Source organism: Perna viridis, chromosome 12, assembly GCF_037379345.1.
Source record: "Perna viridis isolate PV_CMFRI_1.1 ecotype Kerala chromosome 12, ASM3737934v1, whole genome shotgun sequence".
Lineage (NCBI taxonomy): Eukaryota > Metazoa > Mollusca > Bivalvia > Mytilida > Mytilidae > Perna > Perna viridis.
In genome coordinates, this window is record NC_142456.1 from 7,409,894 (window position 1) to 7,431,706 (window position 21,813).

Consider the following 21,813-nt stretch of genomic DNA (forward strand, 5'->3'; position numbering starts at 1 on the left):
GGCTGGACCATTGAAAATACAGATGGCATGGTTTGTTTATCGTTTTGATGACACCTATGAACTAAAGACTCATTATAGAGGCACACAGTAAATCAAGAGAAATAAATCATCAAATTTATGTATTGCACAAAATGCTCAATTTATCACAAAATATAAGAAAAAAATACATTTGTTCAAATAAGCAAGGTACACTAACCTAAGATACATGTACATTCAGAATAAAAATTGTAAATATCATAAATGACAGATTCTCCGTGAAAATAAAGGACAATTTTCAACCAAATATCATATCAAGTACACAAAGACAAGAAAAGATTTTACAATACACCAATGAAATAAATAATCAGATAGAACATGATTCATGCATATCAAAAATCCGCTGAATTCAGTCTTATTTCTTGTTCCAAAACAGTTGCTGATCACATCACCAGTCTTAGTTTTTCATTTGGTTGTTGCACTTTTGAGATAAAAATTGTATAGACTGTACATGAAATTGGCATTTTGCAAGAGTTATCGTTCTTGAATTGGGTTGATTTGGCTGATTTTAGTAGTAGATAAATGAATGATATTCTGAAAAATGCAGATCTGAATGCAGAAATGATTATTGTTAAGTGAATGTATATCATATGTAGACTGAAAAAGCATCATTGTTTGGTTGGTTTTTCTACACCATGAATCACTTTACCATTGGTAGTGTCTGAATTTCATGTGGATTGGTACTTAAATAAGACCAAAATGTTGAATCCAGTCACTGAGTGTAACATGTAACAAAACATCTTTCTACTAACAGACAACCTTTTACAAATCATGAAGACTACTAAGGGGGTTTTTAACGTCCTTGACTACACTGTTGGGTCCTGCACGGACAGACAAATCATGAATCCTGGGAATTTTACTTTTAAATACTGGTAACTCTTTCAAAATCATGAAAACTGAAATCAGATTGGCAGGTCAGAAAGGTCATCCTAAGAGAGATTTGATAGATTAAATCCTACTTGTAGTGATTAGTTAAATTATTTAAATAATTGAGACTTGTATCCCCATAAGGGTAATAACAAAACTACCAAACTCTAAGGAGCAGTCAAAAGAAAGTCCATATAACAAATGGCAATATCAAGGCAAAAACCGGAAAGTTGGAAACAACTTGGTATTGACATTTCCTATCTAAAAAGGTAATAACATAGTCAATCTGACTAAAAATATTCTTCCCAGTCATTGCATGTAGGATCTAATTCTATTTTCTGTTCACACAGACTTTTAAACCTTGAAATAACACTTTCAAAATCCTTAAATCTACTAGTAATTGGCTGATGATAAAGATTTATCTGAAGAGAAAGTAGAATGGAGTGTTGTTTAAGAACCTTCAGGAGGTGACTACAGTTAGTCCATTAATTGGAAGATATCACTGAGTAGTGAAGTCCATGTTTTGAGGTAATTATATTTAAAAACATACAAGGAATAAATAATGTAAATAAAACTATAAAAATAATTTCCTGAAAAACTTTGAATTGATCAGTTCAAATAACAAAATCATTGGTCCCATGGATGTCACTTAAAAAAATGTTACTTTTGGTTATGAAAAGATCATTTCATACATGTATCATGCAAGTTTTTTTTTTATCTGAGTTAATGAGGACATATTGGTAATGCATGTATCCCACTAATCTCCTTTCTTCTCAACAGCCACATGTGTATTTACTTGTACATTGTAATTAACTTTAGAATCTCATTAAAAATAATACTACTGAAATTTCTATGGCTTATCATTGGTAATATCACAATGAAAATACATAGCATTATTGTTCTATAAATAAAAACTCCATTTCTAATACAAGTAGAATATTCACATTAGTTGCCATGTCAGTTCCTTCTGTCATCCACAGTTGAGAAAAAACGTGATATTTGTGACATCACAATAAAACCTTTTAAGAAATCTACAAAACTTTTTGAAAAAATTATACGGGTTGACTACAATGTAAGAGGTTGGAATTCTTTTCCTCCATACCCAAAGGATGGCACCAAGTAAGAAAATAGCTTGCCAGACAATCTCTAGCACTGCTGGAGTATGGGTTGGGGTGTTTCATAAAATAAATAGAAATACATTGCTACGAAAATTTTTAATTCTATGGAGTATAATAAAATGTGCCATCAAATCCTGTCATATCTTCTTTTCTGAAACGATCCTGCCAAACTATGACCCAATAGGGAGCTTACATCTGAACAACTATTACTAGTTGATAAAATGAACTTTTCTAGACATAATAATAAAAAACTATGAATAAATGACACAAATTATTCAGTAATGCTTACAGAAAAATATAAATAAATGAATTGTAATTGCCTTGATACTGGATAACAAAGGAAACAATTCAAGCCTGGTAGTTACTGCAATAAAAGACCTCAACAAGATTAAAATTAAATTATCAATGTTGCTCCTCCAAAATCCACTCGTACATCAATATTCTGTTAATTCTTGTATACTTATATATATATATATCTACTGTCTTACTTGATACCATTAGAGGTTGTCGTATTCAGTTACGTCATGTGCTAATGTTCATGCTCTAGATTTACTTACAAGGAAGTATCATTCGGTTAACGAAAAAGCTATATTTTTGTATAGCCTAGTTGGGTGAGTGGTCTAGAGCATTGGACTTAGTGCAGGTGGTGTTGCCATAGATGTCTGAGAAAAGAAGGGGTTTGAATCCCGCTGAGGGAGCGACCAAATTTGCATCGCAAATTTGCAACCTAACATCAATTATAGAGTTGTGGTGTAGTTTGGACTTGATTATATATACACACACATATAACTTATCCATTATATTGAAACATTATGCTAAATGCTTAAATTATCTTCAAGACATTATTGGTCAGTTCATACTGTTTCCAGATAACCCCAGACACGACCACCAACAGGGTTTAGATTTCCTATAAGCAGCAGATGCAACCACTAATGAGATGAGCAGACACTAGGGGGCTGACTTTGAAGATTTAATTTTCTATGGATTAAGAAATTAAAACTGTGGTCTAATTTGCTAAATGTCTTGGTGAGAAATTGATCATAACTTTAGTAAATACAATACACTTCCTACAGCAACAATAGGACTTATTACTGAGTCTTATTTTGTGGTTTTGGTAATTAGACTGTATACTCCATCAATATGTAAAAATATAATGTCATTGAGGTATTATGGCATAATATTTGAATTCAGAATTAGAATTTTCATTAAACATAGCAAAAAATAAAATCACATTTAACTTCACAATAAAGCAGGAAAATAAATGCCTATAATTATTTCAGAATTTATCTATCTGAGCCATGTTTCCATAATCTCTCATTCCACTTCTCTGCTGTTGCCTTCCATCCTATCTTCACTTATTGATTACTAGAGATTTTACCCCCTTTCAGGGTTGTTAATTGAACCATAATTCTCATAGTTTATCACACCATTAGAGTCCACACGAATCTCATCATCCGTCATCTTCTCATTTGACAGTCTTTCAAAGTCTGAAGCACCATAAAGTTTAAATTGCACAACAAGCTAGAGACATGTTAAGAAAAAATTGAAAATCTTATTTAGAACTATGATCATGTACAACAGAACATACCTACTCTATCATGCATACTACATAAGGGAAATTTTTCACATAATTTTTGCCTACATCCAACAAATGATTTTATTGAATTATATGTCGAATAACATGAATTTTATTTTTTAAATTACATAAATTTCATGTAAGGCTCAACTCCAATGAATTTCAAGTGATCTAAATATTTAGTATCTATGAAGGCTTCCACAATGTCCAAGTACCTAAATTGGACTGCAATATAGACACTAACATGATACAGTTTTTAATTGGAAATATTGAATAACTAAAATATGATCATGTGATCAGTAGAATGTCAAAATTAAACAAGCAATATGAACTTGTTCTGTGTAAAAACTTCAAGCCTTCTCTGCAAAAGAACATCTTATGAAATTTTAGTTATTCACAAGAATCAAATAAAATTTTGTAATCGTTGGATTGATATTCAAAATAATACAAGATGTTAGCTGGTAAAATGCTTACCAATAAGTTGGATTATGTTCCTTTTTATGCAACCTACAATATTTATATTCCTTCATGCATATTAACATATGATGCCTAATCTTCTTATAAAATTTCGTCAAAATCCATGAAGCATTTCAGGAGGAATTGTGCTATATACTAAATATATGATCAAAACAGATAGATAGACAGACAAACAGGGTGATTCCTGAAAACTTTATTTGCCAGTGGTATAATTATTCAGTTACACTTCAGTTTCAAGGATACAGATATATCTAGTAGTACAACACCAAGACTACCAACCAACCATGGTAGATGTTGGATCAACCAATCAACCTCCACAGATCGTACAAGTATAGACAGTCCATATGTAATATTCCCTAGGATAGCTAACAAAAACATCAGTAGAGACAGACCATCTGTTGACTGTCTTTTATACTGAAATGAAAAAAGGTCATAGTCTATTGTAAACTGTAGGACAATTGATTGACTGATTGGTTGTAGTAAAAAAATTAATAATGTCCATGGAATTATTTTCATGCATTTCAGGTTGATAATGCTTGACCAATCAAAAAGACCCTGCTTGTATTTGTACAACAAACACAGCCAGATATCTATTAGGCTAGGTCATAGCCTGTAAGTACACATGCTGCCCTACTTGGTCACATTATTCTGAATCTGAGCCAAGCAGTTGTCAATCTATCCCTTAACATACCACATGCTTGGCACTGAAGTAGTGGCTGCCAATTTAAAAATCTTTGGTGTGACTTGGCAGGGGATAAACTCCAAGACCTCCCACACTAGAGGTGAGCATACTACATGGAGACAACCTAAACAGTCAACTGTGGGACAAAAATACATCTAAAGCCAGATTACACTTAGTGTAAACATATATATTAGTACCTGTTGATTTTTACAGATTCTTCAAAATGAAAATATATGTAACTATTGTTTTGAAAATGATTACGCTTTCATAGTTTAAACAATCTGTTTTGAGGATACTTTTTTTTATGTTTGTCTGGTCATCATATATATAAAACAAGAAAATTCAGTAATCACACTAACATTAGAAACACTATCACAAATAACATGTGCTCTTGTCCAAAATCAGGAATTTATTGTTTAGTCTTATATACTTACATTTTTTACGAGCTGAGCCAGTCGAGATCCTATGTAAAATAAACTGGATATAACACCTATAGCATATCCTAATTCATCTCTTAAATTCTGTAAAGAGAAGACAATCTGTTAAACCTTACTTTCTTCAATGGAATTAGCTTCATCTTTTATAATTCATTGACTCAAAATAAAATTTTTCACTTTCTGGTACATACAACATATATCTATGAGTTTATACATCAGAAGTGACTTACTGATGGTTGTCCATTGCCATATTCTCTACAGAGAGAGATTTAAAAAAAAATGAGCAATAAATTATGTGAAAATGTGACAAATTAACTGTTAAGCTAAAAATAACATTTCCCACCTACATACCATTATTTGTTTTCAAAACATGAACCCTAAAATACATATTTGTCTTTTGATCTAACATCAATTTGATTGGACAATTGTAATGTTTTACATGGAAGATTTCTATATGTAGTAGATTTCTTCCTGCTGGATGATGTACAACTGGTCTGGACAAGGGGAGATAACTCTGCAAATATCCATTCATGACTAGTAATCCAACAGCAAAACAAAGAACAACCCTAGGAGCTTCTTGAGAATCCTGATCATCTACAAAAACGTGTAAAGAAAATCTTAACAAAAATATGTATTAAAAAATATATTATTGGACAAAAATGATAGTTGACATTCCATATTAGTACCCAAATTTTTTTTCAATGCGAAAATATGTCTACGGCTTCATCATCCATGTGAGTCAAAACAAATAAGAAGGTAAATAAAGGTTGCTTACTTTATACCTTGACTTTGAAGGGTACAATAACTGTTCATGAAAACTAACAAGAATCAAGGCTCAACTATGATCCTTATTTTTTTTTCAGACACTGAGACTTAATATTACTATGATGGAACAGGCGTATGGTTTAGGTAGGTTGAACAAGCCATAGTTCAGTTTAAAAAGGTTTCACTGTATTTAAAAGACTGTCCATGTAGAAACCAGGCAGTTCCTATGATATGGACGGCATATGGAATATTTTACCCCATGGAATTTTTTATTCCAGTGTAATGTTTATATCATATGTAGATCAAATAAAACAAAGATTTGTTTTAATTGACAATGGAAGGCACAGAAAATAATTTTCAAGTTCCCTAAGACAGCAACCAAATTTTGCACAAAATGAAAGAGTTATCTCGAATTCTCAATGAATTTCAATGCTGTCTGTGTCATTTATTTCTCTATAACTGTTGCAGTTAATAAAAAACCAACATTCAATTATGAGAAAGGATGCATTTGCGATATGAAATATGTGAAATGTTTTGGAAAACAAAATTTGTCATGTGCCACCCACTACCTGGATGTTCTCTTAAAAACTGTCCCAGTAAACAGACTTACCTTTACCTTTCTGTCTTCTCAGCCAGATTTGATACCATATATACTGACAAACAAGCACCAAATCAGCAAATACAAAATAAACCGCTAAATATATCTGAAATTATTATCAAGTTTACATTTATGCTATTCAAGATAAATTTCTTAGTTCTCAGGTCATGTTTTATAAAGAAACAAATAAAGTAGAGTGGTATTTTTACTTTCCAATTAGTTGCCTAAAAAGCGATATATACTCTTTTTTTTACACTGCTAAAAGCCAGAAAAATAAACAATCAGTTAGGTTTTTTGTTAATAAATTGGTCTATAAATAAAACATTGACAATGTGGCAATATCAAAAGAGATGACTAGCCTCAGAAACAAACAATTATTTTAATTAGCTTCACCATCTTTTTGTTTCTGTTATCTTTTTGTCGGTTGTGTCACGTGACTTCAGTATTCATATTTTTCGTTCCTTCCTATAATACTGTTTCTTTTTTTAATAAAAATAAGGTGTGGATAAATAAGAAAACATCTGTCAAAACATACAAGAAAACTTGTTTTTCACCATTTATAGCTAATGGTTCATTCAATACCCAGTATGCATACAACTGATTGTATGTAATGATGTCATAGTTTTTTTTTTTTAATTTAAACAATATGAAAACAATAACAATAAACAATAATTTATAACTAATTGTACACTTACAATATTAATGAAATTGACACCAGGTGGCTCTACGGGGTAACACTTGCTTAAGAGGTTATCAAGATATAACAGGATTAAACGTAATCATGAACCATAGTGGACAAATGTATGTGAAGATTGCCATACATCATGCATACTCAAGATCCTTACAGCAGTATGTTCTTTAAAAGTAAGCTACTGGGAGCCACTACAGATGGAAAAGGTTCTGTCTCTTCTGATTTCTCAAATTTTCCTGTGGATTCAAAATCTTGCTATTTCATCTTTCACATTCCACCATTTTTATATGTTTTAATATGTATGAAAAGTTTGAAGTTGTACATTAGATAAAATAAAAAACAGTCAATCAATCCTTCATGTTTCAACTTAATCTCTTTCTGACTGTACATAAAATATTTATGGGAAAGGAAACTTAACTTCTACAATACCTGAAGAGGAAGCTGTTTGGTTAGTATACTTCCAACAAGATTAGTGGTGTCTCCAAGTGTCCATTGTGCTATCAGTAGAATAGAAACGCCTGCCATCCCTTCTATTCTTCTACAGTTTGATACCATCTGACTGAAATATATATGCAAGTCTATAACACACTTTTAATTGTTTCTACAGACAGATTTTGGTGGGTAGGAGCATCCTTTCCTTTAATAGGTTTTGTAAGCAACCTGTCCTTAAATATCAATTTTGTGTAAATAGATATTAATACTTGCATGATGTGCCTTCAGATTTGCCTCTTATGTGCAAGAGCACCCTTTCATACCTGAACCTACTGCTCTTTTATAAACCTGATAGGAATATTGACAATAAATTTTTAAATTGGTGGATGATTCAAATTCTCATCTTTGCAACCAAAGTTATTTTGAGAGAGAAAAAACAAATAACATACGAAATCGAAAATGCATATGACCTCACCAAAATACATATTGAAGTAAAGACTAGGAGCAATGTAAATTAAGTAGTACATTTTGTACTCTGGATAAGAATCATGCAAAATATGATTCATGGGTAAAAAAGCCTAGTACATATTTTTATTTTTGACATTTTGTTTGAATTACAGTAATAAACAGAAATTTACATTAAGTTTTTTTATATAACCCATGCTCTTAGGTGATGCAAATTATAAAGAATGCATTGTAGATTTAAAAATTAAGGGAGATAACTCTGTAAATGAAAGTCAAATACAATAGAATCCATTGGATTTTCAATATTGATTATCTACTAAGAGCAGACAGGTAGGAATGAATAAGAACACATTTCATAATATAGACCCATAAAACAACTTAATTACAAAAATAAAAATATGTAGCCTTTTTTGGGGTGTATCACATTTTTCAGATTTTGCATGATTCTTACAAAGACTACTACTTAAAGACTTTCAATGAACCAAAGAAATGAATAAATTATCCATGAGACAATGACCACAGTTGTATACTAGATAATAATACACTAACAATACTAGCTCTTTACTGTTAAGGCATACATGAATTCACACTTGTCATTTTGCTCTGAATGACCCCAGATTTGTCTCTGAACACTGGTAACCTTTTGACGTCAATGAAATAATGTAATTTTAAATTGTGACGTCATTGACTTTTATGTTGAAGGATAATTCAGTAAGAAAACAATGGCAAAATATATTATTTTTGGTGATAGACCACTAGAAAATCTTTCATCAATACAATGGTGCTGAGCAAATTAAGTGCAGCACATACTTTATTAATTTTCTACACAAAAAAAGGATACTCTCTTAAGGTCACATTAAGCTCAAACAGAGGACAACAGTTTCTAGCAATGAAGAAGAATTACAATGCCAGACTTTTACATTGTCAGTAAATATAAAGCATTAATTTGAAATTTAATAGAAAAGAATTCTTTCATTTGTCTTTAAATGTTCATGCATATTATAAAGAAGTATGAATAAATACAGCTGTTAGACTGGAGCATGTGGCTTTCGATGACATTTTTTCTTCAATTGAGCTACATGTTTATAACATTTATAAATATCTTACGGAGTTGCCACCATCACCCACAGCAAGATTGATAATATTCCAAATATATCTGAAGCATATCCTAGATCATTAACAACACAGTCGCCTAGCAACACATACAACCATCTGACACCATCGCTACAGTTACTGGATCCTGTTGTATTGGTTAGGTTGTCTATCCTATTCCCTCCCAGTATCCATAGGTACAAACCTGGCATTGTTTAGCTGTAAAATTTGTTATTTTCTGAAAAAGTTAATAGTATGTATGTAGGACTAAAAACAAACCATACTTAGAGAGTATTAGAAATAACAATACAATGTCCCTTACTGACCACAAAAATTGTGTTCCCTACAGATGGTACTGAATAGGACAAGGCTCCCTGCCCTTTTCTGTCAACTTTTCCTAAATAAATATAAATAGTACCATAATGGGCCTTCAAATTTGCCTTTAATTTGTTGATTTACTAATGGACCACCTTGCCCTTTTCAAAAGCTGCATTAACACAAAAGAGTCCTATGAAAAAATGTCCAAAATTATTGAATTTTAACAGAAATTTAAACAAATTTGCATGGGTACTCATTTCTACGTACATGTACTAGATAACCACACAAACCATGTATCCATTCAATGTTTCACATCACTTAGAAAAATCGTGACAACAGAAAATTTCATAGATCCCAAGGGTCACAATTTACCCAATTGAATCTAGAAACTCAATCATATTGATTTAGCTACAAAACAAATAAGAAATGTAAGTCTCATCACTTGACCCTGTGAATTCACAATAATGGGTCTTAGACTCCCATTCAAAAGCATACCAAGTGGTCATTTATAGAGTAAAGGCTACAATCTTGTCAACTGAAAACCTCTCATGTGTTATGATAAAAATATGATGCTTAACCACATATACTTCAACACAGAAGTAGCATAAAATAAAAAATTCTGATAACTATGCATAATATTGATGTACCCGGAAGAAGCAATTTATCATATAAATATGAATCAGTCTTTGGATTTCAAAGCTTTCAACAGTAGAAATTCTGGATCAAATATAAATTGAAAACAAGACTAATTAGCCCTATAGAAAGTCAATATCTCAAACTACTTTAAAAGTCAGGACAATGATAGATGGACAGACAAATGAAACAAATCTAAAATAAGACAAAAATTCAATAAAACATTTTACTATTGTTTACAGTTTACAACAAGTTGAAATAGACCAGCTCCAATTTCAATACAAATCTAGGTAGGCTACTGAGTAATTCAAATAGCTCTCTATGTAGAAATCTACCCTACAATATACATTTGTACCTATGTATCCTACTTTAATACCACTTAACATCTGTGTGATCGTTTGGACATCTCCACACTTAAAGATCGTAGCCTACCTAGATTGGTATTGAAATTGGAACTGGTCTATTTCAACTTGCTGTAAATAAATTTGGAATTAATTAAATCATTTTTAAAAAAACTTTTATCTTTGTTGCAGTTCAGAATATATTGCACAAAAAATAAATACACGTACATGTACCAGTATCATCGCTCTTATTGTACATGAACATACTAATAGATCTGAAAAGTAAACTCTGAAACCTTATCATAAATCTTGGAAAAAAAATAAAAATTGCATTATGCCAAAAAAATTATAGGTCTGTTTCCTGCCTCCCTACCAACCCTTATATGCTGTGTCTACCCTTATTAACATTCTATGGCTATTTTGGCTAAAACTTTGTTTAAGGCTAAACACAATTTACCAATTCGCTAAATGAAAAAACCTAATATAATTTTTTTTTCTTGTTGGTAGTAAGGAAACAAGACTATTATTTTTTTGGCCTTAGATATATGATTTAACTTTGTTTTTCTGTTCTAGTTTTGTTTTTATATATGTTTTTTCTTGCCTCTTTTCGTCCTCTGCAGTGAAACCTGCATCTATAAATTTCCATGTCAATGAAGGGAAAGTACACATATATATATACATTTATACTGCAACCATTCTATTTGAGCAGTTAAAATATATTGACCATATATTTACAAGTGATCACTGACTGGATATAACTTTCTGTTGTGACATCACAAATGTAATGTTGTTTTGTAGATGATATTAAATAAAAAACATTGTTTTTCTTGCAAGAATCACACTTTTCCTTCAAAACTTTGTTGCAGTATAAGACAACAACTCTACATTGACTTAATGAAAAGTTTGATATATGAATTTGACTTGAACCTGTGAAAATGTTTGGCACAGCCTTGCATTTTCCCAGGATTCTAAGCCTTGTCCATATATCTATTTTATGTCAAGTCACTTTTATTGGTTCTGAAAGGGTTTAAGAGTGACCCATTGTTGTCCTTTTTAGACAAATGATCATAGAAGTGTGATAAGTAATAAGGAACATATTTTTATTTTGAAATGTAGCTGAAATTAGAATCCAAAATAGGGGTTGGAAAATCATAGATTATTATGCATGAAATATAACATTCTAAAAATTTGGTATGTTGCGTATATTTAAAGGAAAAATGCAAGTACATGTAGCATGGTGGCGTGAAATAAGCAGTTTTAATCTTGGCCTGCTCAGCCAATGATAATACCCAATATCATATGAACATTTTTTCCTTATATCAAATTACCAGTATACTCTGAGCACAAGCTGTTTACATTTTTGGTGGAAGTTATAATGCCAAGAATAAAATAGTCAGTGTTTGTGATTACAATAAATAAGTCACAACCACATTATAAATAGGATTTTCATGTACTTGAAACATTTTCTTCATCCATTATATAGTAGTAAATGTACATTTCTTTCAATTGGTTTATGTTGTCAATAGCCCATCAAATAATGTATTTTGCCTAAAAGGCTAAAGAAAGGAATGAATTAAGATTATGTTAAAAAATGGTTTGATATGATTTAAAGAAAACATAGAATTTTATTCCTGGCCTTATAAGAAGTAAATGGATGTTTTCTAACAACTATACCTCCATTTGGATGCTACAATACCACAAAATATGCAGAATATAAGTTCAGTTGTTACTGTATGCTTATATCATGAAACTAAAGTTCTGGTTGCTAGAAGTTAGCAATAATGTTGGTTACCTGTAGGCCATATCAAAGTAATTACTAGATTATCATTAATCTGTTTAAATATGTAACTGAGATAGTGGAGTGGAAGTGATGCCTTCAGCTTTGATTTTTGATAGATTTTCTTCACTGTGTTGTAATTGAAAATGGGCATTTTATGATATTCTTCCCCTCCTCCAACAAAAAAGAAATTGGTAGACATGAATGATAATCACTCAATTATTTTATATGGCCTTAAACAGAGTAGGTCACAAAGAATAAATCACCCCTATTGTCAAGTTATAAACAATGTTTACCTTTAATAGGTGACATATAAATCATCAAATCCACTGGCCTAAAAAATGTGTTTTGAGTAATCTAATATACGTTTTTCTGGTCCACCATCATTTTCATTACATACTCCCATAGAAAGGAAACCACCACCAGTATACAGCTTCTTTTTTCACCCAGAAATTTAAAGACAATAAACCTACCTACCCATTGTTGCACCAAAGAGGCACAAAGGGCAAAGACTAGCCTTTTCCATTCTTCTCTACTCCATGCAATATATATACAAATATACATAAGACATTGACATGAGCAAACATGTTTCATAAAAAAGCTACCACCCAACCCTAATTGTGAAGGATGTGTATCACAAATATTAAAAATTTAGATCTAATGAAAGGGAGGCAAAAAAAAAGACTTGATTGTACTTTTTGTAATTTTTTTTATATAAGTATGTCATAATTATAAAGTCACTAATAGACTTATAATAAAAGACTTCCAGAATTAACTGAGGTCAAAACTTACTTTCAAGAGTGGAAACTCCAAGAATTTTGAAATTCAAAAGCTATGATCCACTTCAGGAAAACGAAAAGTCCTAAATAATTTATCCAAGATTAAAGTTGAAGGTCCTGGACCTAGAAAAATAAATGATAAAAGGTCATAGGTCAGAAATTGAGGGTCACAGACATAAGACCTCAGCTAATTTGAACTCTTGTTTTAAAGGATGTGTTACCCCAGAAACACGCAATTTTGTTTAGGTCTAATGAAAAGAAAGGAAAATGATGAGTCATCAATACTTACCTGTACTTCTAGTGAAAGAGTAATCAAGGAAACCAAGGTTATAGTGGTAATCAAAAGAATGTAATCCAGGGACAAAGACCAGACACGGAAAACAGACATACACAACAAAGAACATAAAGTAACTAAAATCATACATACAAAGTAACAAAAGCAAATGAGCAACTCAGACTCCACTAAAAAATGGGAGCATGGACCAGGTGCACTGGTAGGATAAGCGTCCTCTGCTTTTCTAGAAGTTATAATGTAAGTATGTCAATATTTAAAGTTACTAGTAGACTTGATGTCTACAGTAAAATCTGTCTAAACTGAACTCAGGAAAAAAATGGAAACCTGTGTTAAAACTAGACATCTTATTACAGTCCATTCATATCAGATTCTACAAGTAAAACTGAACCTAACATCTACCTTCATTGAACAGAACCCTTACTGCATAAAGAGGTCTGGGTTAGACAGTGTTTCACTGTATTAGAAGTTTTCTGATGCTAGATCAAAAAGCTGTTACACTGTATGCTTCAATGCTTCTTCCTATTACATTTACCTTTAAGCAACATGTACATGTAATGAAGAGCACAAAAGGGCAAAATAGTTTTTGATCAAATATGTGGGTAGTTCATGACTTGAGTTAGGAAAAGAACTTGCGGTTCTTCATAGTCTTCAGACGAAATATATATATACATTTGTGTTTTAATGTCCTCAACTTTATTCTTCAATTTTCATCAAGCCAAGAATTGTGTTTTGGGGTTTCCCTATCCTACCCTTTATTTTCCTGCAGATCACATTTTTGCTAGCCAAGGATTATGGTCCTGCCAAACACCCATCCAACAGGATTGCAATCATTCATCACTGCTTTCATGAACCCTTATTTTTTGAAACACATACTTTTTTGCCTTATCATTGAAGTCAAACTATGGTAGCTACTTAGTTTTGTCCAATTCAATTCGACAATAATGATAATGGAAATATAGTGAACAAGATTCATGTGATGGTTTTATCGTAAGATTGCAATATACATCCCTTTTTCCATCTTTGTAGGTCAAGCAAATAATGTGACACTATACAGGTGCAATTGAGGTGCACAGTTTTGTACACAAAATTGACTCATTCAAATATAGCAAAATTTAATACAAAACGTGGAAATATCGATAGCAGGTAGTCGAGCATTTGTACATAAAAAGATGCAACACTTGTGAAGGTAAAGAGGTGAAAAATGCATACTTTAAACTATTCAGGTCCTCACTGGATTGAGTTCCCTCCTCTGTGCCAGCTGGCTGTTTCTGAAAAGTGTGTTACATCGCACAAATTTTAAAAATTCAAATCATGAACAAAGAAGCAGAAAAAGGTACACTTATTTTAACCATGCCTGCTGAATTTCCCTGCCAGTTTTAAAGTGCATGATATTTCAGAAAACCTGTCTTTTGGCAGTTGATTCTGGGAAGTCACCCAAAATTTGTCATGAAAACTGATCATTTTTTCATTGTGTTACCATAGCTACAGATATTTATAACAAATATAAAATAATGTCACTTTTATCATTAATATGGAAGTCCTTATTATCCATATAAGAATTTGAAAAAAATGTAAACTTTTTCATATAGGAAAAAGTTTTTGGATTTGCTTGCTTGAGTGTCTTCATTCATTTTCACAAATTGACATAAAATTAAAAAAACCTTATTGAGCACGCTCACATACCCCACGCATCCCAATGTTGAATACTCAAGTAAATTTGTTCGTAAGAGAAATACATGTATACGAGACCCATAAAAAAAGGAATAAGAGTGTTTTTTTCAGGCTTTAGACCATTATCTTCTAACTAAATTCTGTTACTCAGAATGGTAGTTTCAAACTCCAGACTGTGCTTCCTTTGACTTTTAGTTAATCCAAAGTAAATATCATCATAGCAGAATAAACGAACATTTGACCTGTAACTTATCATGGTGAACTTATATACCAAAAATCATGTCATAATCTTCAAGTGTTTTGAAAAAAAGTCTGAAAAAAGGTTATTACTGTGAATTTAGCAAAGTTCAAGGCCCTTAATTTCGGTAAAAATAATTGGAGCGGAACCAACTACAAACTTGTCCTGTAACTTATCATGGAGAATTTAAATACATGTACTACAAATCATGTCAATATCTGCAAACATTTAGAAAAAAAGTTCAGAAAACTGTTATTACTGTGAATTTTGCTAAGTTCAAGGCCCATAAATTCAGTGTAAATCATCAAAGTGAAATGAAACATACACTTGACCTGTAACTTATCATGGTTAACTTATATATCAAAAATGATGTCAATATCTGCAAGTATTTAAAAGAAAAGTCCAAAAAACTGTTATTTCTGTGAATTTAGTTATGTTCAAGGCCTATAATTTCTGTAAAAATCATTGGAGTGGAACAAAAGTACAACTTGACCTGTAACTTATCACAGTGAACGTATATACCAAAAATCATGTCAATATCAGCAAGCGTTTAAAAAAAAAGTCAGGAAAACTGAAGATGGATTGACGGACGGACTGACGGACGGGTCAAAAAGGTAAGGTAAATCGGACAGGTAGACAGAAAGGTAAAAGCATTTTTTTTTATTAATATTTTATATAGTGACTATCGGTAGTCATTAATTGGAGGATTTCTTGACTATAATAGTGCTCAACTAAAAATTAGTAGTTAAGTGGCATTTAATGATAATTTAAAAAATCCAAAAATAACAACAATATAATTTGCTAGGGTAAACAGAAAGGTGTCTTCCCTTTTTATCCAACTTATAAATATTGCCTATTCCCATTTATCATACTTCAGTTTGGGGTTAATTAAGGTGTTGTTTTTAGCACTAATTAGTTGTCTTCAGAAAAAAATGACAAAAAAATAAGTTCCTGTATGTTATTCCAACAAAATAAGAAAATATGCTAAAATTGGTTAAAATTTCAAACGTTTTGAGAATAAAATTAAATATTTCATTAAAAAAATTAATTAAATTTGAATAAAATTGATTAAAATTTCAGACTTTTTGAGATTTTTTAAAAGAAAAAAAATGGAATAAAAACTAATTACTTTATGAAAATTAAAGTGTAAAACATTTATAGTAAATATTTCATTAAAAAAATGAATTAGTTGTTATTGTCAATCAGATAACTGATTTATCATAATATTAGGAATTTGACCAAATAAAACATTTCATTATCTTATTTCATTAAATTAAAGTTTATGTGAAAAATGGTCACTTTCAATTATTTTTATGATTCAGTGTGATAATCACACATAACAAATCTAAGCTTTCATTGCACTTCCTTATTATTGAATTAAGCCATCCAAGCATCAAAGCCAATATTCTCAAGTGCTCAGAGTGTCATCCTATGGAACAGTGTTCAGTAAGCATATCTAAGCTTTCAATTTTGGTATGTATAGGCCATAAGTCAAAAATTTCATTGGTCAAAATGACAAACGCACAAGTCAAGAGTACAGCTTATTCCACATGATCACGGTCACTACCTAGCAGTTGTTGGCTACAGATACATGGTGAAGACCAGAAAACAGGGATGAGATGCTGAACTCATCTACTGAAAATGCACCAAAAAAAGACACTCCAGGCACCGTCAAAACCTAAGACAACTTAGTTTCCAGCTTTCCCAGGATTCACAACAACCCAACCTTTGAAGCTGACATCAAAGCCAAATTCTTCCTGTCACACATGAAAGAACAAGCAAGATCCTGTCTAGATCCATTTTCAACTCTCTACAACAGTAAGATAATGCAGTTTAGCACCAGGGAATGCAACGATGACACAAGACAAATTGTTGAGAAGATACTAACTTTTCTCGCTTACAATTTTTCACTCTACAAAAAACACAATGCCAAACTACCACAACAACCTGCCACCAGACAGAACACCAACTTGCAAGGACAATGGAAAGAAACTTCAGCTGGTAATGACCATGTCTTAAAGATTGTTTATGATATGTTTGAAATAAGAAGAAATCTTTTATAATATTTTTTTCATGAAATAAATACTCAACATTAGTATATTCTTTATATGTTTAAGAGGCACTATTTTATTCAGCAAGTACCGGGTACATATTTATTTCCGCAGGATAAAAGATGTTTTACCTAGATACATTTGTACCAAAATATTCCTGATAACCATTCTGTACAATTCTTTTTTTATTGTCGTTCTAATTAATTTTAATTTTTATATTTCCAGGACACGGCATTCTTCTTTCAACTGATGGTGACAGAAACAAGATTCTACTATTTGGAACTTCTGACAACCTTCGACACCTGAGCCAAGCAGATACTATTTTCGCCGTGGGAACATTATAAGCCAGTTCAACACTCTTTTGAGCAACTGTACACCATTCATACACTCATTGATGGAGAGATGTACCCACTTATATTTGCCTTCTTACCAGACATATGCCAGACTACTTACCAACACGCCCTGTGCAGGTCCCGGAGTCAAAAGAATAGGCCTGCAGCAGTGCTAAGCTTGTCGTAAAAGGCGACTAAATAGTGCTCAGAAACCTAGCCGGGGGCTAGGCGCTCTGCCCAGAGAGCAATTGGGATGTGTGCCCCAGGTGGTGGAATGGGGTACCCCTGGCGTGTTATATGCTGGGGTTGTCAGGCTATAATACGGAAAACCTGACCGCAAACCATGGTGGTGCACCGTGTTGGGAAAGATGCCACGTTCCTCGCACGTTAAAGAACCCTGCTGTGGTATTCAATAGGAGTAGGAACCTTTGCGCTCCGCTGCAGGAGGCTAAATTGCCCGACCCTACCCATCCCTCCCTTTTATCTTGTGGTAATCAAAATTTGTTGACTCTATCATCCTTGTGTCCCATCCCATTTTTCATTTCATGTTCATCGTCTGAATATAGCTGAAATATTGCTGCTCGGACATTAAACCCCAACAAACAAAGAAAAAAAACAAACTTACCAACACTCTGACCTACTCAAAGCAGCTGGAACCAACAACAACACACCTATAGCTACCACCATCTTTATAGACTTTGAGTCAGCAGCATGTAATGCAGCAAAGACAGCCTCTCCTACTGCCACCATCACAGGCTGTCAACTTATATGGTAAAAGGTACAGAATATTCCCTGACAGAGCAATACAAGAACAACTCTCTATCAATATGTACTACGAGCATCAGCTCTTTCACTTGTACCACCAGACCAAGTAGAGATGTATTGTTTCATGCACTATGTGACAGAACAGTGGGTTGACAAAGAACCACTGTTGGAATGACCATTTGACTGAGGGACCCAGGACCACAAATCATCTTTAAGGAAACTCAACAACCAACTCAACAAGGCTCACCCAAACTTATACCTGATTATACATAATCTTCAGAACACATAGGGTTCCACAGAGATCTGACTGACGCAGTATGCTGCAGGGGTAAACGCAAGACCAGGAAACTGAAATACCGGACCATCCACAACTGACTCACTCAGCTGAAAGACATACTTCAACAAGGGCAGATTGACGTGTTCCACTACACTGATGAAGTCTCCCACCTGTTGAAATTTGGTTAAACATTGTATTAAAATTTTGTGTCAATGATAATGTTTTATATTTTAAATTTTTGTGTTTAAGATGTTTTTGTATATCGTTATTTTCATTTTATATGATGCTTAACATTATACAATAAACATATAAATAATATTTTTGCTCTTTTGAAGCCAAAAACAATTTATTTCTTTCAAGATCATTGACTGACTTGTGTGTTAAAAATGCAGTCCTACAGAAAAAAAGAGGAAAAGTGAAATTCAACAACAGTCTTCACAGTTAAGTAGTAGTCCTAGGCCCATGGCTTGTCAAAATGGAGGTGGGCCTGTAAAATTAACTACTACAGGCCAACAGCCACTATATAAAAAATTCTGAAAAAAAGCCTGTGAACTGGAAAGTTAGTTGTGAAAACTGCAATAAATGCGAATTCGACAAGGTACAAATATTATCACTAGAATCACCTAGAGAAACACAAAATATAAAACCTTGTCAATATAAAAAAAGAAACAGTACTTTACAAACATTACAATATTGGAGTTCCTGAATGAAAAAAAAATACAACTTTACCATAAAAATTAATATACAAATAAAAACAGCTTAATATTATCATACATTATCATTAGTATAGTGTATTAACAGTACAAAAAAATCTTAGATAAGAAACAAATATGGTTACTTCATGTATTCAAAAGTACAGAAAAAAATATTCTGAAAAATATCAAGACTTTTGAAATTTCAAAAAGTTGGATAGATGGGAATAAACTGACAGATACAATAAGGAAGGTCAAGTAATCTTAACAAACATTTTTCCCTCGCCTAATAATAAATGTATGAGATAAATCATGATATCTCAGAAAAACAATCACGAACTTATATATTTTTATATATAGAGTTATACTGAGCCACTTCTGACAATTATTTGTAATACAAACCGGTATCAAAATATGCATTTTACTTTTCTTTTCTTTTTTTCTACTTTTCAGTTAATTAAACCAAGGATTGTTATGGTAGACTATAAAAATTACAGGTTTTACTTTTCAAATACAAAAAAAAAAATTGTCAATATAACTGGTATTTCATCTCCTATAAATGTCAAGGACAGGGTATAAAAATTAATTATTTGGTAAAAATCACAGTAGAATAGCTGATTATCTTGATAACAATGAAAATTAACATTTCATAATTGGCCACAGGCCTACTGAATATATCAATTATGCAATAAACAAATCTGACCTAGCCAGGGGGCATGATATTGACCCCAACAGATAATGTACTGAATATGGTTCCAGTGACAGTTCCTGTTCCTCAGAAATCTCAAAAATACATCATACTGATATATAATCAAGATAAAGGCCTTTGGTCATGGTGTCACAGTCTCAGAATATTTTATGTGATTGACTGGAAGAGTATTTTCAGAGACAATCAACCTCAAGATTTTAACACTAACTTCATTTTTGTAATTAGACTGAGGCAGCTAATTTCATTAGGTTTGAAAAATTAAAAAATTTCAGGCAGCATGTTTATTGAGAAATTAACAATGTTTGTAACTGATGTGAGTTTCTATAGGAGAGTTCTTGGTGATATCATCACTTACCTGTGATTTGGTTTTGTTTAGCAAAAAAATCCATTGAGCGGCATGGGGCATCAACTTTAATGCATCATAACTTTTTCATTTTTTAAGATAATTGAAAAATTCTTTTGGTTCCCGAAATTGCAAATAAAATTATTTTTATCCATAGAAATTATAAATGAATAAATAGTAACTGGACTATATAAACATAAGATTTTAATTATAATTTTATATGAAAATAGAGGTTTACAAATAAATGTAACTACATATATTTATTTTTAAGTAAAAGAATAATAATTTCACATACATGTACAAAATACAAATTATTTTATTTAAATGAAACATTTCACAGAACCAAAATAAGATATAAAATAACAAAGTAATAAAGTTTTGAAAATTGGGAATTGTTTACTTAGTTGTTTATTCGCTAACCAATTTGACATTCAGTGATATGCAAATTAGTAAATATGACATCAATAATGAGATTGGCAAACTCTCCTATTAGAATATAAATTCATATGTTTATATTCATTGCATTAATATTGTTGGTGTTGGTTATCAGTAACTGATTAATTTGTTGGTGCTTTTGATCAAGTAGTTAAATATAGTCTACTATAAAAACCGTTGTTTTGCTTGAGAACAATAAACTAAACAAGAAATACAATTTAATCATGAAAAGTCAGGACATTTCATAACTTTTGTCCAAATGAAAATCAATTTTATGAATTTTTATGTTATTTTTCTCCTTTTTGCTTGCGAGTCTTTAATCCAGCAAATTCCTTAACTGGCATTATAATGTGTAGACAGTCAAATGTGAAAGAAGTGTACAGTATGTCAGTGATACTGTCACTCAATGATTGATTGAATCGTAACAAAACTTTCGAAGTTACACTGACTCCAACCTATATAGCTGTTAACATAACTTTACAGATTTTCCTGTTGTGGCATGGATATAAATAAGTACAACATAAGGACTTACTAACGGATTTATCATTAAAGATTTTTTCTCAATCATTGACCAAGGATTTATATATAGCTCCACGCATCGACACATGATCTGTTTTACCACCCACTCCCCCTTTTTGAGAAAATTATTCTTTGCGGACTGATGCCGAACAGGATCTTTCGGGCTTTTAAAAATTAAACACAGACACTCCATATACAACCAATATACCTTTTCATACCATAACCAGGTATATCAAAGCCTACAGTTTTGAGTGAATGTTGTCGATGACTTCAAGATTTGTTTTCGTATTCATACGGCTGCGTTCCTTGACCTTTAACCTTACCGACATTTCCCGATTACATACCGGAATCTCCCGAGTACGTCTCCTTGCAGACCCTCATACAGGTAGCCATACTTATTTA

General features: G+C 32.0%; 2 protein-coding genes and 1 pseudogene across 11 annotated transcripts in view; 2 read left to right on the top strand and 1 right to left on the bottom strand.

Moving 5' to 3' along the window:
- Positions 1 to 102: 102 nt before the first annotated feature.
- On the bottom strand, positions 103 to 21,749 carry LOC148601044 (lysosomal amino acid transporter 1 homolog). 9 transcript variants are annotated; one of them, XM_088555614.1, is made up of 12 exons: positions 21,620 to 21,749; positions 14,589 to 14,647; positions 13,098 to 13,207; positions 12,783 to 12,837; positions 12,203 to 12,215; positions 9,252 to 9,474; positions 7,677 to 7,806; positions 6,569 to 6,662; positions 5,633 to 5,787; positions 5,191 to 5,277; positions 4,318 to 4,488; positions 103 to 3,542 (listed from the first exon to the last, which is right to left on the bottom strand). In XM_088555614.1, the coding sequence occupies exons 6-12, from the start codon at positions 9,446 to 9,448 to the stop codon at positions 3,396 to 3,398; spliced, it is 981 nt and encodes a 326-aa protein (XP_088411740.1). In that variant the 5' UTR covers positions 9,449 to 9,474; positions 12,203 to 12,215; positions 12,783 to 12,837; positions 13,098 to 13,207; positions 14,589 to 14,647; positions 21,620 to 21,749; the 3' UTR covers positions 103 to 3,395. The 9 variants fall into 9 exon arrangements, with proteins under 9 accessions (XP_088411740.1, XP_088411739.1, XP_088411741.1 ...); XM_088555613.1 differs by lacking the exon at positions 12,203 to 12,215; XM_088555615.1 differs by lacking the exon at positions 12,203 to 12,215 and having other exon boundaries at positions 12,779 to 12,837.
- On the top strand, positions 13,336 to 18,901 carry LOC148601045 (uncharacterized; annotated as a pseudogene).
- Positions 21,723 to 21,813, top strand: part of LOC148601046 (eukaryotic translation initiation factor 4 gamma 3-like) — a 32,201-nt gene continuing 32,110 nt past the window's right edge. For both annotated transcript variants that reach the window (XM_088555606.1, XM_088555607.1), the window contains exon 1: positions 21,723 to 21,796. The gene's annotated coding sequence lies outside the window, so the exon portion shown is untranslated. The remainder of the gene's footprint in view (positions 21,797 to 21,813) is intronic.

Coding starts and splice junctions, on each gene's coding strand:
- LOC148601044 (XM_088555619.1), bottom strand. CDS start 9,448: ATGCCAGGTTTGTACCTATGGATACTGGGAGGGAATAGGATAGACAAC. Junction 6,663..7,676: donor CCAAACAGCTTCCTCTTCAG/GTATTGTAGAAG, acceptor TAATAATTTCAG/ATATATTTAGCGGTTTATTT. Junction 4,489..5,190: donor TGGCTCAGCTCGTAAAAAAT/GTAAGTATATAA, acceptor TTTTCATTTCAG/TATAAAAGACAGTCAACAGA.